At 40.7% G+C, this 16,473-nt stretch overlaps 1 protein-coding gene across 9 annotated transcripts in view; it reads left to right on the forward strand.

The window, feature by feature from the left end:
- Positions 1–16,473, forward strand: part of RGS12 (regulator of G protein signaling 12) — a 152,296-nt gene that overhangs the window by 100,249 nt on the left and 35,574 nt on the right. For all 9 annotated transcript variants that reach the window (XR_013545572.1, XR_013545571.1, XM_073001005.2 and 6 more), the window contains 4 exons: positions 1,676–1,876; positions 3,755–3,828; positions 11,333–11,459; positions 16,269–16,365. Coding sequence is in view for 7 of the 9 variants with exons in the window: in XM_073001005.2 (XP_072857106.2) it covers positions 1,676–1,876; positions 3,755–3,828; positions 11,333–11,459; positions 16,269–16,365 (499 nt within the window). In the remaining 2 variants the exon portion in view is untranslated. The remainder of the gene's footprint in view (positions 1–1,675; positions 1,877–3,754; positions 3,829–11,332; positions 11,460–16,268; positions 16,366–16,473) is intronic.

Below are 16,473 nucleotides of genomic sequence, written 5' to 3' on the forward strand. Positions count from 1 at the left end.
ACAAGAAATCATCCACAGCAGCTGAGCTCTCTACCTTGGGGCTTCAAGCCTGGCTTGTTTCTGCAGCCTTCTTTACACTCAAGGGCTAGGGTAACATCCCATCTCCTCTTGGACTCAGCTCCTAACACCCCATCATCCATAGGTTCAGATTTTTGGGTCCTTGAGGATCCAGGATCTATGGGCTCAGACTCCTGGTTCCTTGAGGGCCCAGGATCCCTTAGGTCATTCATCTCATCCGTCTTTGGACTCTTCCTCATCCTCACTGGAGAACTCTACTGAGGTAATGGACAATGAATATAATAACTCCCCCACAAATAACTTTGTTCTTCGTCGCTTCGTGGGGGCAACTTCATGCTTCATGAGTCATCAACTTTTGATGACTCATGAAGTGGGATGACTCACCAAAATGGTGAATGGTCCCCATCTTTAATTACAACCAAAGGGTGCAACTTGTAGGGAAGCAGATTTCCTCCAGAAATTAGAAGAAATTCCAAAGTCAAATGGCACTGGAACAAATTGCACCAGGTAGTAGGAGGTCTTCCTTCCACAGAAGTATTTAAAGTGAGGCTGGATGAGCATCTGTTAAGGATATTATAGCTAGACTTTGTGTTGCGGATTCTGCATTGAGAAGGGGTGTACTGTGTAATCTGCAAGCTATCTTTCAGCTCCACTAATCTTTGACTGTATCTGCTTGCTTGTGTACTTGTTTTTTGTTGTCCCAACAGATTCTGCTATTCACAAATACCAACTGACATGTAAACGCAAACAAACAATACAGTCGTGCCCCGTTTAAGGATTGCCACGCATTACGAATCCGCTTTACGATGATGTTTTTGCGATCCCAATTGTGATTGCAAAACGATAGTCTCAATGGGGGAATTTCGCTTAGTGATGATTGGTTCCCTGCTTCGGGAACCGATTTTCGCTTTAGGACAATCAAAACAGCTCATCATCGGGTTTTCAAAATGGCCACTGGGTGCTTAAAATGGCTCCCTGCTGTGCTTAGGGACGGATTCCTCGCTATACAGGCATTGAAAATGGCTGCCGTGTGGAGGATTTTCGCTGGATGGTGAATTTTTAGCCCATTGGATCGCATTGAATGGTTTTCAATGCGTTTCAATGGGCTTTTTAATTTCAATTTACAAATTTTTTTGCTTAACAGAGATTTTCCTGGAACGGATTATCGTCGTTAAGCGAGGCACCACTGTACACACATACTTAGCAGATAACAGAATTTGAGCTGTTACAAGCCTTATCCACTTAAACTTGCTAGAGGTCATGGACAAAACATAGAGAAGATGTGGACCTAGGATTCTGTTGAGTGGCAGAGAGCCTTTTCCGTTTAGAATTCTCTCCTGCACACAGCTGAAGTGAGTAATAAAAAGGTAGTAGAGAGTGGAATATGGGGGGGGGGATATATCTACATGCTAACCACTATTAAAGCAAAGAGAATTGCTGAAACAATCCACCGGACATAAATGAAGTATAGGGCAACAGATTCCTATAACAAAATACAGGTTTTCCCCTTGTGTGGTATCTTTAAACTCTCCCCCAAAAATTCAACATACAGTGGTAGTTTGACTTAGATTATTATTTGCAGGATACCTTCTCTACTTCCTGTGTTTGATTTTCATTGTTCATTTTTACATAAAGACTCTCTCTTGTCCTTTGACAGTTTGACTCCCATAGGGCATCTGGACACATAACTGAGAAAGAGAAACCTTCTAAATGCTGCCATGTGAATCTTCCAGATGGCTCAGTGTATACAATGATGGTCAAAGCTGGATTTTCAATCAAAGAGATGTTATCTGAATTCTGTGAGAAACAAGGCATTAACATAGCTGCAGTGGATCTGTTTTTAGTTGGTGGAGATAAGGTACTTACCCTTATATAACTGTTTCAATTACTTATTATTTAACATTTTCTAATTGCTTTTCAAATAATGGCTGAGATCTTGTGGCTTAGTGTATTTAGTCCGAACTTAGTGTAGTCCCATTGAATCAGTGGAACCTATGGAGAGGTTTTGTCTCACCAAATCCCCACTGATTCAATTGGCCTACTCTAGTTGTACCTTACTTAGCTAAGCAAGATTTCAGCCATTAAAGAATAGAAGGTTCTCAAACCAGGCTTGTAGTCTAATAGGTACAATATGAAATGAATGGGTTGGAAAAAGCATTCCCATGCTTGCTCCTTCATTGAACCTAGGAAGTAGCCAGGTTGGTCTCCCCTTTATCCTGATGTTATAAGAAGCATGAGGTTCTTTCTCTCCCTGCCTACTGACAAGGGTCAAGGTGTGCATCCGTTCACTTCCCAGATCCAAGAAAAATGACAGAGCCAAGAAAAATACATCAGCAAATTCCTTTTTTTATTTTCCTGATTTTTTTGTCCCCATGCTCACACTTTTAATGTTCCTGTAAATCAGGGGTCTCAAACATGCAGCCCGGGGGCCATTTGCGCCCCCCCCGGTTGATCGTTTGTGGCCCTCGCCTTGCCTGCCCCCCCAAAGTGCCCACACATCCTCTGCTGTCAAGAGTAAAAAAAAAAAAAAGCCTTGCCTCGCTCGCCGGCTCTCTCCCAAGACAGCACCTCTTGCACCCTCCATCCAGAACTGCAGCCTGCCAGCCAGCCCACCTGTCTGTCGGCTAAGGAAACTCCTGGGCGGCTTCCTCGGGCTCTTGCTCTGCTTGGCGGAAAATCTGATGCGGCCCAGCCTCACCCAGACTCTGCCTCTAGCGGCCCCCGGGTAAATTGAGTTTAAAACCCCCGCTGTAAATAATAAGTACTCTATATGCATTTGCAGAAAATTAGAATGCAATCCTAAAATCCATCACACACAAACACGTCTTTCTGTTACCATTATTATTCCTTTTTCTTGTCTAAATCTGGGTATTTCATCATTGTTCTGAATTTGAACCTCTGAGTTTCAGTGCTGTAGGCACATTTCAACTGGGAAATACAGAAGTGCTGAGCAACTTATATAAATGAGCCTCATGGTCTTTATGCAAATTAGCAATAAATACTGTAAATGGTGTGGACTATAGACAAATGCTCAACATATCAAAAAATACAGCTGCAACATTAATTGGTTAATCACATTAATTACCAGAGTTAATCACTATCAGGAACAGCAACAGCCTGTCCCCAAAAATTTGAGGTTCAACTAAGATATTAAGTTCAGATTGTGGCTCACAGGTACTTGCTGTCTGCCCTTTGAAGCTACTTCTGCAGGCATGGGCAGAGTGGTATGTATTATACTGGAAAAGGAGGAGGAAGCTACTGTCTTATATTGAGAACTGCCCTCTGTTGGGACAGGGAGAGGGAGGTAGAGACAGCCCATGTACCATGCAAGAATAAGGTGGTCAGTTTGAAAGTGGAAAATAAGTCATCCCTGAAAGCAAGCTAGAAACAAGTAGGAACATCATTTGTTGGACTATAATATGTACCAAAAATGATATATTAGAAAAATATCTATGTGGCCTGAACTGGAAGTGAGATCACATTAAATCTGTGAGGAACTCTGGTGTCTTTCCAACGTAGAGATTCTTAGAGTTAAGAATGGAACCTTCATACACAGATGCACAGAAGCTGTGTGCCAGTGAATTCCTTCATTGATCAAATCGAAAACTCTGCACATTTACCAATTACTTTATGAGTAGTATTTAAAGTTGTTCAATAATTATGCATAGCCATGTTCTTTTTTCACAGAGATAGAGTTCCACATTAGCATATAATTTTGTACTTTCTGTGTTTGTAGCCGCTTGTACTGCATCAGGACAGCAGCATTTTGGATTCTCGAGCTCTCCGTTTAGAAAAGAGAACTTTGTTTAGGTAAGAACAAACTATCCTGTAGTTTAAAAAGCTGTCATTCTTTTAAAAAAATATTTTTAATCCTCTCTGTAGTAAAACAGAAGGCATTCAGCCCAGACAATAATTCTTTAAAGATACAGCAATTCTAATGCACATACAGAGTTGTGCAAAAAGGTTTCCGTTCACTTCTGTGGAAAAGGCAATAAGGAAAAGCTACATTTGCCATAGAAATCTCATTATCAGAGCAGGAGGGGTGGACAGGCACCCTAAAAATTGAAAGCACAGTCATATATAGTATATGAGCCACCTACCAACTTACCATTAAAGTAAATGGCAAGCAAGTTTGAAAGCATCTTGAAACTGTAGTTCAAGTATGATTTATAGCTACAGTTTGGAGTGAAATATGTACCTTTATTTTAGAAATGTTAGATTTGCCTTTAGTCCTCACCAGTGAAAACAATCCTTCCCTAAATAAATAAATAAATAAATAAAGTTAAATAAATAATTATATTTGTTAGTTTGACAGTAATATCATATCATAGTTTATGAACATTTGAACTAAGCTGCTGTATATTCTTCTCTCCCCCATTTACTTTTTTCCCCTCACCTGCTGATTTCCAAAGCGTCATTTTCACTAAGATTTTAATATAGGTTGCTAGAAATTAAAGCAGGAGAAAGGAGGGGAGAAGAACACATTCAGATAGAACAAACAATGGTTTATCACTAAAGCAGAAATGTGAGGGGACATAGAAGTAACAAATGAAGGAAAGGTTCTGCAAGCAAAGGTCTGTTTCTAGTGCCAAACCATGGAACTACACCTGAAACAGCCTTCAGTATCATTGTCCATCTTCCTAAGAGTTTTCAATCAATTCCTTTGCTTTTTCTTAAAATTCAGCTATGGCTTTCCTGTGCCCCACCCCACCCCACCCCACGTTTTCAGATAATGTTGTTCTCTGTTCCATGAAATATATTCCAGTGCACTTTAGTTTTAAGCTTCAGTTTTTCAGTCTGCTTACTGATCAGTCTTTCCCAAACTTGCACTCTTCAACTATTTTGGATTCCAACTCTCATTCTCCCATGATGACTACGGCCAGAGTTGGCTCTGCCATTAGCCTCAATGAGGCGGGGAGCAGCTCTCTCTGCTACTCCTGAGAGCTGCTTCCTTCCACTTCCTGTATACAGGACTACCGCTGTAGTCCTTCTCCTGTTTAGCACCCCTGGTTATTCTTTCTTGGTGTGCTGCATCATCATCCCATCCTTCTCTCTTTTTGAGCAGCTAGAGTCCTTAATGAAGATGCTTGCTTCTCAGCAGGCAGGCAGGGAAGGAAATAAGCACTGCATCCTCTTCCTTTTGTGAGGACAAGTTGAAGGGCAGGGATTACATCACACTATTTTGTTTTAAAAAGCAAATCATACAATTGTTAGTTGCATGCATTCTGTCATGTCTGGTTAAACCCAGGGTTTAATCCAGTTGTTACTTCCACCTAGAGTAGATCCATTTAATGAATTTGACTCATTAAGACAAAATATCCTGTACATTAGTTGAATGAACAATTTGATTAAGCAGTCTTAACAATTTCCCTCTAAATAACCAAGCCTGGATGGATGGATGGATGGATGGATGGATGGATGGATGGATGGATGGATGGATGGATGGATGGATGGATTGATTGATTGATTGATTGATTGATTGATTGATTGATTGATTGATTGATTGATGTTTCTTGTCTGCTGAACACATTAGATTCATTGTGCACTCAACACTGTTAGATTATCAAGTACTCCTGAGGAGGTATTTTCCACAGTAAAGTTCAGGTTATAAAATTTTCATCACATTAGAACCTTATCTGAGCCCCAAAGTACTTATATTCTGCAGCAGTGCAGCATTTTCACAGTTGCTTTCAAAGGCTCAGGTTGATGCCTATACATCTAGTCTTAGTAAACTGCAGCTTGATTTTATTGTAACCAGAGTGAGTGGGAGGGTTAATTATTGTTTTTTTTTTCCTTATTTACCTCTTTAGGCCATTTGAATTAGTCATGGGAAATTCCAGAAAATAAATATACTGGGCAAAATACTGTTGCATAACTTTATGCTGGCATAACCTAGATTGGGTTCTGAAAAAAATTGCATTAATTAACAGCTTCATATTCCTTCCCCCTTGCACTGTTTTAGGTTCCAAGGCTCCCTAGGATTCCATTTTGCTCTGGGGAAGGTTTTAGGAGACTCAAGAGAAGGAGAAAGGCTTTAAAAGTAATGAAATGAATACCAGATTGCCACAATCTCTGGTAGCAGTTTTTTTATTGTTAAGTCTTCCTTCCCCAGTCCCTAGGCCTGAGGCTTCTAAAGGCTTCCCCAGAGCAAAGGGGAGCCTTAGGGAGCCTTGGACCCTAAAACCTGGGGCTAGAAAACTTTGAATTAGTGCAAATTAAATGTTTGTCACCTGATCCAGTTACACTGGTACAAAGTTACACCAACAGCATTTTGTCCACTGTATGTCCAATAATGTTGAGATACTTGTCATGATTATAGCTATAGGGAGGCTTTTAAAAGTAAGTTTATTATGATCTTATGCCCATTCAAATTTATACATACATCAACAAATTTACACATAATACAAAGAAGAATACAGAAAGGTAAAAATACAGAGAAAGGCCATCCAGCATCTTCCAGTAAGGAAGCCCTTTTTTGCACTACAGCGGGGGGAGGGGGTGTTTAGCAACCGGAGCAGTAAAATAAGAATTCCAGTCCAACAAACAAAACATAACCACCCTCTTACAGTTCATTTAAAAAGGAAAGTTCACCGTCTTTGCATTCAATGGTTTTACATCTTAGAACATAATAAAAATCTAGTCCTTAGCAGGTCTGAAAATTAGGTAAATACAACCTTGGCTGCACAACAGCACATGACATATTATATACCATGTCATAATTTATTTAACAAAAATAAAGCTGAAATGGAGAAGCAATGTGTGAAAAACGAAGTACACCCTTACTATTTTCATAGGGACTAAGGGGCTAAGTAACAGCGGGTGCTGCTAACCAAATGCCCTGGAGTCATCAGCAAGTGTCACCAACTCTATAAAAGCCAAAGTTTGGCAGTTTGGTGGTCTGGAGCATTAAGGTGTGTGTTAACACAATGCCAAGGAGGAAACACATCAGCAATGATCACAGAGAAGGAATTGTTGCTGCCCATCAGCTGGGAAGGATTATAAGGTCATTTCCAAACAATTAAAAGTCCATCATTCTATACAAGTGAAAAACAGTCAAAGCAGTTGCCAGTCTTCCTAGGAGTGGACGCCCAAGCAGATTCACCCCAAATTCACTATGCAGTGCTCAGAGAAATTGCAAAAAAACCTACAGTTACAGCTCAGACTCTACAGGCTTCACTTAGGAGGTGAAATGTTCAAGTTCATGACAGTACAATTAGAAAAAGACTGAACAAGGTTGCTGGGAGAAAGGCTCTTCTCTCTAAAAAGAACATGGCAGCACAGCTTACGTTTGCAGAGTTGCATCCAGACAAACCACAAGAGTTCTGGAACAATGTCCTTTGGACAGACAAGACCAAAGTGGAGCTGTTTGGCCATAATGCACAGTGCTATATTTGGCAAAAACCAAACTCAGGATATCAACACAAACACCTCATACCAGCTGTCAAGTATGGTGGTGGAGGGGTGATGATTTTGGCAGTTTGTAGCCACAGGACCTGGGCACCTTGCAGTCACTGAGTTGACCATGAACTCCTCTGAATACCAAAGTATTCTAGAGTGGACATTCTCTACATGTGAGGCCATCTGTCCTACAGCTAAAGCTTGGCTGAAATTGAGTCATGCAATAGGGTTAGGGTTAAGGTTAATCTACAACAGAATGGCTGAAAAAAGAAAAGAATCAAGGCGTTGCAATGGCTCATTCAAAGATGAGACCTCAACCTGATTGAAATGCTGTGGTGAGATCTTCAGAAAACTGTCCATAAACAAATGTCAAAGAACTGCAGCAATGTTGTAAAGAAGAGTGGGCCAAAATTTCTCCACAACGATGTGAGAGATTGGTAAAGTCATACAGAAAATGATTGCTTAAAATTAGTGCTGCTAAAATGGTTTTACAAGCTATTGAATCATAAGATATCCTTAGTTTTTTATACATGGCTTCTCCATCTTGGCTTTATTTTTGTAAAAACGAATCATGACACGGTATAATATGTCATGTGTTATTGTTCATCTGAGGTTGTATTTACCTAATTTTTAGACCTGCCAAGGACCAGATGATTTATATTATGTCCTGATACTTAAACCCATAGAGTTCAAAAAAAGGTGTACTTTCTTTTTCTCATGACTGTATCATGATAGCCTTGATATTTTTGCAAGAAGGGATAAATTAAATCATTTATTTGTTCATAAGACTTAACAGTAGAAGGACATGGGACAAGAATTCAGGAGATATGCATAGGCAGAATCTTGCCTGATGGGGAATTCCCCCAAATCTACCCTGGAGTAAATGCTGAAGGCAGAACATTAAATCTAGCAAACATAAATGGTGTATGAGCCTGGCATATCCTATAGGTTTTAAGTAAGGTGCAGTTGATGCATATTCTGACAACACACCATTTGTAACAGGAACAGGTTCTGCTAGGTGAAACAGCATTTGTCTCTCAAGATCATATAGTCTTTGGAACAACACTGTAAATGATTGCTGTTGTCCAAGCAGCAGAATTGAGTCACCTCTACATAGTTAGGAACACATAAAATATGATGCAGAAAGGTGACTTGGAGTTTTTCTGTAGCCAGATAGCATGCACTGATCCTGATGGGAATGCCATAGAGGAGCTGAGCCATATGCTTAGCTTTAAATACATGAATGGCAGTGAGTACGATGTCCACTGCTGATGTAAGAAAAGTGAACAACAGCTGATGTACTACAGTTAGTCAGATTAAGTGCATATTTACAATGAGCAGTCCATCTAGAATTACCGTATTTTTCGCTCCATAAGACGCACCTTTCCACAAGACAAACCAAATTTTTAGGAGAAGAAAACAGGAAAAAAATAATTTTTTTTCTTCTCCTAAAAATTGGTGAGCCTTATGGAGAGGTCCATCTTATGTAACACATCCTAGGACCCTTTGGAGGCTCACCCTGCCCCCCGGGGGTCAGAGGGGGCGACATCACCAGTTTCTGGGACTCTGCTGAAGCTTCCCAAGCCTCAAAAGAGTCTGAGAAGCTGGTGTTACCCCCCCTCTGGCCCAGTGGGGGGGGCAGGGTGAGTCTCTAAAGGGTCCTAGGGTGTGTTCCAGGACCCTTTAGAGACTCACCCTGCCCCCCTCAGGGGTCAGAGGGGGCAAAATCACCACCTTCTGGGACTCTTCAGAGGCTTCCCAAGCCTCAAGACTCCCAAAAACTGGTGATTTTGCCAGTGCTGGCCCCATGCAGGGGTGGGAGGAGTGTGCCAAGGATCCTGGGAGGCTCCCTCGGACCCTTGCCACGCTCCCTCCCACCCCCCCACGGGGCCAGAGGGGGTAAAATCGCCATGTTCTGGGAGTGTTTGGAGGCTCCCCAAGCTTCCAAACACTCCCAGAACCTGGCGATTTCGCCAGGGCTGGCCCTGTGGGGGGGTGGGGGGAGCCTGGCAAGGGTCCTGGGAGGCTCCCTTGGACCCTTGCCACGCTCCCTCCCACCCCCCCATGGGGCCAGGGGGGGTAAAATCTCCAGCTGCTGGGAGTGTTTGGAGGCTCCCCAAGCTTCCAAACACTCCCAGGACCTGGCGATTTCGCCAGGGCTGGCCCCGTGGGGGGGGAGCCTGGCAAGGGTCCTGGGAGGCTCCCTTGGACCCTTGCGACGCTCCCCCCACCTGGAAGCTGGCGATTTCACCGGCGCTGGTCCCGTGGGGGTTGGGGGAGCCTTGCAAGGGTCCTGGAAGGCTCACCCGGACCCTTGCGACGCTCCCCCTCACGGGGCAAGCAGTGACGAAATTGTGCCTTTGTTCCATTAGACGCACGGACTTCCTGCCCCACATTTTGGGAGGGAAAAAGTGCGTCTTATGGAGCAAAAAAATACGGTAATTTTGAAATTTAACCCCAGATATCAAAACCCTTTAACTTGTTCTAGAACATTAGTCTGTAGTGTCCAGTGGAAATTCTTCCAAACCTTGGAGAAAACCATAACTTTAGATATTGAAAAATTAATGGACAGCAAATTGGCATCACAGTAGGCTGCAAAAAGCATCGGTAGACACTTTAGGGCCAGTTGGATTACAGATAAAACTGCATCAACTGCATGTAGTAATAGAAGGATTTGTTGAGAATCAAATTTTAGAAATTAACGCTTGGCCATCCTCAAGGTAGGGGTCAGATAGTTTATAAACAAGTCAAAAAGATAAGGAGACAGAATGCATCCTTGTTTAATCCTTCTGTAACTCATTATCTCCTTTAACAATTTGCCCTGTGGACCATAACAGACCTGATAGCTAGTATGAACATATAACTTTTATATAAGAAACCAGAATTTCTTATCCAAATAGATCTTACCCAGTTTATCCCACAATAGTTTCCTGGGAATAGAATAAAATACACCTTTCAAATCAAGGAAAGCTGGGAACAATTTCCTCCCACCTGAATTACTATATTTCTCTGCTTAATGAGCTGGAATCATGAAAATAATCTAATGTGAATCTATCAGGTAAGAAACCAGTTTGGTCCACTCCTAAAATTCTTTGGGTTTCCATCAAAGCTTGGCAGGCAATACTTTATTTGGACCAAATATTCCATAGTACAGTGCAAGCTCTCAAATTCTCTATAACTCTTAAATTTAGAAGTTTAAAATGTATGTAGATGGCAGAAGGATAGAAGTCCAAAAATTTGACTAGATATTTTAACCATCTGCAGTTGTTTTGGATCTCCAGTTAAACTCGGTCACAAGATGAAGAATGCAGGCTTAACATGTCATTCATAGGTATATAGGTATCAGATTGCACGTAGCAGTGGCTGCTGAGGAGGAAAGAAAATAGTCCCCATGCCTGAAAAGGTCAAATGTCTAGATTTCCATGTTTCTTTATTCCCAACTGAAGAGTTGGGAGAACTTGAGAGCTTACCTAGTACTATGGAATGGTATTGCCTGCCTATGCACTGTGGATGCGGTTTCATTCACGTGGCCCAACATGGCTACCTCTGTGTTTACCATTATAGTTTTAATCTTCCTTGTCCTTGAAATAATCAATTTCCTTTTTCACTGCCAAAAAATAAAAGGGAAATAATTCATAGGCAGCTGCAGTTCTTCTGGTTTTAATCTCCTTCCCCAAATGTTATTCTTGATAGTGCATTGGGACAATACCTGTGGATCAGCTATTCCTGTGGAGACAATAAATATTCTCTACAGATCATTTCTCCTCTTCAGAAGAGCTGTTTTTCACTTGAGGAAAGGAAAGGGAAAGTTAAAATGCTCTTCTACTCGTATGATGAGTAAACACACAAAATATACTGTTTACAGCGCCTTAATTTCATATGTTCCAAATACATTGAAATTCTTCATATATTTTAGGTTGGATCTCATTCCTATCAATAGATCTGTTGGCTTAAAGGCTAAGCCTACCAAACCGGTAACAGAAGTCCTACGGCCAGTGGTTGCAAAATATGGTTTAAATCTTAATAATCTTGTGGCAAGACTAGTAAGTAATTCATTAAAACAAATTAAATTTTAATTATATGGTAATTATATGGCTACGGTTAGGTGTCTTTGCAAAGATGGTATTGAAGTAAGATTAATACATAAAAGTGTTACTTTATTCTGAATTTTTTACACTATATACTTACTACAATGTCACAATACAAAGATTTTTTAATAACTTTATTTTGGACTCACTTTAGTTCTTTCAGGTAGTTGCTTTCAAGGCTTTGCATGCATATGTTTAATTCCATCAGTAATTACTGCATTCTAAAGAAATGAGCAGAGTTAGACAACTTGGTGCTCCCCATGTATTTTAAACTTCATTTTTCAGAATTTCTGACCATTGGCCATGCTGGCTAGAACCTTTAAGACTTGTAGTACACAATATGTGAAGGGCAGTAGTCTATCTACTCCTACACAAGTAAGGACACAGAGTAGTAATTCAAAACAAACTGAGAGAAGTGTGAACAGATTTCTGTGCACATGGAAAAATGCAGAAACCATCCTAGCATATACAGTGGGGTCTTGACTTAAGAACGGCTTGAGTTAAGAACATTTTGACTTAAGAACCACTCTCATAGGAAAATATTGACTTGACTTACATACTTAGATTTGAGTTAAGAACTGAAAAAAACCCACGTGGGAAGCAGGGAAAGTGCAAAATTTGAACTTTCAGTTAACTGTTGGCCAGTGAAAAGGGTGCCTGTCTGCTTCCTCACTCCTCCCAGCGTTTAGAGAGTGGATTGGGAGACAGTCTTCAGACTGCCTGGTACTGTCCTGCCTGGACCGTATTTCCCTGACCCAAGAAAAAAAGAAACAAAATATCCCCCTCTAGTGGTCGAAGGCAGAATAGCAGCTTCCCATTAGTTTCTATGGACGGAAAAGAGCAGATATGGATCAAATGGTTTTCAATGCATTCCTATGGGAAATGCAGATTTGACCTGATAACTTTTTGACTTGAGAACTGCCTTCCAATACGGATTAAGTTCTCAAGTCAAGACCCCACTGTATGTTATATCTCGTGTTTCCCTGAAAATAAGACAGGGTCTTATATTAATTTTTGTTCCAAAAAAACTCATTAGGGCTTATTTTCAGGAGATGTTTTACTTTTTTCATGTACAACAACCTACGTTTATTCAAATACAGTCCTGTCATCTTCTTATGGTTGCTCCACAATGGTGGAGGGTGGGGTTTCACTTAACTGGGGCTTATTTTTGGGGTAGGGCTCATATTATGGGCATCCTGAAAAAATTATACCAGGTCTTATTTTCAGGTTAGGTCTTATTTTCGGGGAAACAGAGTATTATCAAGTCTCTCCCAACATGGTGAACCTGATAGGTTTGGTTTTGTTTTTGAGGTGTGCGAGATGTGTAAGGATTCAAATACTCTGCCCAGTGGCTCTCAGCAAGTTTTGCCCTGGTAAAATTAAATACAAGAGGTCTTGCAATGTTTTTAAAAGATGCTACAGTGTAGATTTTGGCAAGAGGTGAGAAACAGTCTAACAAAATCAGAGACTGGAGAAGGTAACTCTTGTGCCTTTGCCCTCTGCACATGGCACTGAAACAACTTTGTTAGGTTTACTTCCTTGCATTAAAGATTATAATGGTTCCAAAGGTATATTTGTCTTTCCAAACAGTCCACATTCGTTTTAAATCTCATGTATGAGTGTCATGAGAAATCAAGAAGCGCATACAGCCAAATCACCTTTTGATTATTTCTGTGGAGCGTATCTCACTCCTGAAGGACTAGCTGATTTAAACAGCAGCCTTTCTACCTCAGGAGTGGGAGTTGCTACAAAGAAGACAACAAAATAAGTTCTTACTTCCTACTTTATGTCGTTTCTCATGCATACATTGGAAGCTGAGATCAAAAAACCTGGAAAAACAAAGAAAGAATGTAAATCTTCAGCATTGGAGGGGGCATTGCATTCCTATTCCAGTCAATGAGATTTGTTAGACAGGGACCTGTTCTAAGCAAGAGGGTCTATGCACAGGTTTGGATTCCAGGAAAGCAAGCTAGGTAGCATTGAGTAAAATAAGGTTGAAGCCCCACCAAAGTCAAATCTTTTCAAATCATATTAATAATCACTGATGGTTGCAAACCAGCATTCTAAAATATCTTTCTGAATTTAATCTCTGAATATGAAATACTTTTTAGTGATTATAGATTAAGTTTTGAATTCACATGTGCTCCGGGGCCAAAATCACAGAGCTAAATCCAATGTCAAGATTCCCAAAATGTGGGAACAAACTTAATTTGAAACTAACTTAGGTTCCAGGGATTTCAGAAACTACTCTAGCCCATAACCCAGCACTGAAATTTGTCCATAGTAAGCTGGCAGGATAGTTCAGTGGTTTAGGTATCTGGCTGCAGATCCAGAGATTGGGAGTTCACTTCCCCGCTATGCATCCTATAAGTAGAGCCAGCCCTTGTGGCCCCTTTATGGCACAGTCCCTGGGGACTCCCAGAAGAGGGGAATGGTATACCACCTCTGAACATTCTCTGCTTGGAAAATCCTTAACTGGGTTGCCAAAACTCAAAATTGACTTGACAGTACATGATTATCATTTTAACTCTGAGCTGCATTTTATTTTCAATAAAAATGTAACACTAAAAAGAAGATTCTCTTGTGTCTATATAATCCTTAAAAATCTGCTGCTTTAAAACAAGACAATTCGGTCTTTGGCATTCTTCTGGTAACTTCACAAATTTGTTTGTTTGTTTGTTTCTCTGTTTGTTTGTTTGCTGCCTTTCCCCTATAGGGAATCCAAGGTGATTCACAACAACTAAAATCATACAGTAGTAATGGGTTTAAAGTACTATACAAAAACTATATTAAAAACTATATTGATATTTTATTTTAATCAAGGTTAAAAATAAGATTAAAAACAATTTTTAAAACCGTTCAAAATATTTAAAGATATCTACATTTATTAAAATAGCATTCCCTAGACCTCCACTTTTTGCTTAAAAGTCTGCCTGAAAAGGAAGGTTTTTGCATGATGACAGAAGGTCAAGAGGAAGGGAGCCAATCTGCTTCTTGGAGTAGCATGTTACAAAGCCTGGGAGCAGCCACTGAGAGGGCCCTCTCTTGTGTCCTCACCAAACAAGCTTGGAAAGGTGGTGGAAACTGAAAGTTCCCAAAAGATCTTAAAAGCCAAGAAGGCTCATATGAGATGACACGATCGTTCAAATAGCCTGGACCCAATAAGTATAGGGCTTTATAAGTAAAAAAAAAAACAACAACAACACTTTGAATTGAAATTATTTCATACCTATCCTTTGAGATATAATATAATTTTTTTGTCGGATATAAATAGTGACATATATAGCAGAGAACTAACAAACGTATTTAAGCCAAATGTTTGAAAGCATCTGAAGAAAAGCTCTCTCGGATGTTGGCTGTGGTAAAAAAAAACTGTCCAGCAGATACTGTAATGCCATTCAGGCATATTGGTGATACAGTTAATCATCAGGCGGAAGTGTTTAGGGTTTTCCATGACTTGATGCTTCTACATGCGAGCAGTTCTCAGCCTAAGATTTGAGGCCATCCATAGAGACCTTGACTCTGTTAGCACAGCAATAAGTCATACTGAGATGTTCAGCACCCTGTCTTGTCCAGTTGTACTGGATCAATTTCATCCTATGATGCCAGATGACATGAACAAGGCATGTGCACACTCCAAGGCCACAATGTCTCATTCAGACCCATGTCCCTCTTGGTTTTAAAATCAGCCAGAGAGGTGACAGTTGAGTGGGCTACATAGATCATAAATTCCTCCTTGCAGGAGGGCTATATACCCACCTGCTTGAAGGAGACAATGATGCAGCCCATTCTGCTGACCGTTGACCTGTCAATAACATACAGTTAATGGAGAAACTGATCAAGCGGATTGTGGCCAACCAGCTACAGGAGTTCTTGGAGGACACCAGTAGTCTACATCCATTTCAATCAGGGTTCAGGCCTGTCCATGGGACTGAGACAGTTTTGGTTGCCCTGCTAGATGACCTTGTGCAGGAGGCCAACTGGGGAAGTGTGACCCTGTTGGTCTCCTGGATCTCTCAGCAACCTTTGATTAGCATGGTATCATTCTGAACTAGCAGTCAAGATTGGGGATTAGAGGCACAGCATTGTGCTGGCTTTGGTCCTTTCTTGACAACTGGTGTCAGATGGTTCAACCTGGGGGTGCTGTTTCATCCCCATGGGTTCCACAATGTGGTGTCCCATAGGGGTTGATCTTCTCCCCATTGCTGTTTAACATCTATATGAGGTTGCTGGGGACGGTCATTTGGAGATTTGGAGTGCGTTGTCATCAGTATGTTGATGACACATAACTCTGTGCTCCTTTTCATCTTCTGCAGAGGAAGCTAATGAGACCCAGGTGTGTTGCCTGGCTGTGGTTATGAACGGGACAAGGGCTAACAGGCTGAAATTGAATCTTGGTGAGATAGAGAAAATCTTGCCCATTCTTAATTTCAATTACTTGATTACTGATGACCCAATGGCTGTTGCCTGACTAACACTGTTTCTGCCACCATCTTTTGGGTTCATCTATAAATATTTGAGTTCAGGGAGAGGTGTTTTTTTTTTAATTATTGTTTTTATTTATCCTCATTGTTGTATTTTATGTTGACATTTGCCTTTGTTTGTAATGCTGCCCAGAATAGTGACTTGGCCACTAGGTGGGTGGGGTAAAAATTTAATAAAAGAAATAATTAATTCCACTTTCCTCAGTTGCTCTAGTAAAAGTGTGCTATTTCCAAGCTTTTTCCAGTACATATTTTCTGTTGTATCCCAACTTGGCTACAGAATGGTGAACATGAACCTTTAGACCTTGGTGTTCCTATCTCTAATCTAGATGGACAGCGGGTTATTCTAGAGGAAAAGCAGCCAAAAAAAGGAAGAGGTAAGTGATGGTAAATATGTATTAGTTTTGATGAGCCTAATATATCTTTTCTTTCTAGAAATACAATAATTGAAAGTAAATTCAAAATTCAATCAGGATTGATAAATG

This window comes from Pogona vitticeps, chromosome 5 (genome assembly GCF_051106095.1).
Source record: "Pogona vitticeps strain Pit_001003342236 chromosome 5, PviZW2.1, whole genome shotgun sequence".
In the NCBI taxonomy this organism is placed as follows: domain Eukaryota; kingdom Metazoa; phylum Chordata; class Lepidosauria; order Squamata; family Agamidae; genus Pogona; species Pogona vitticeps.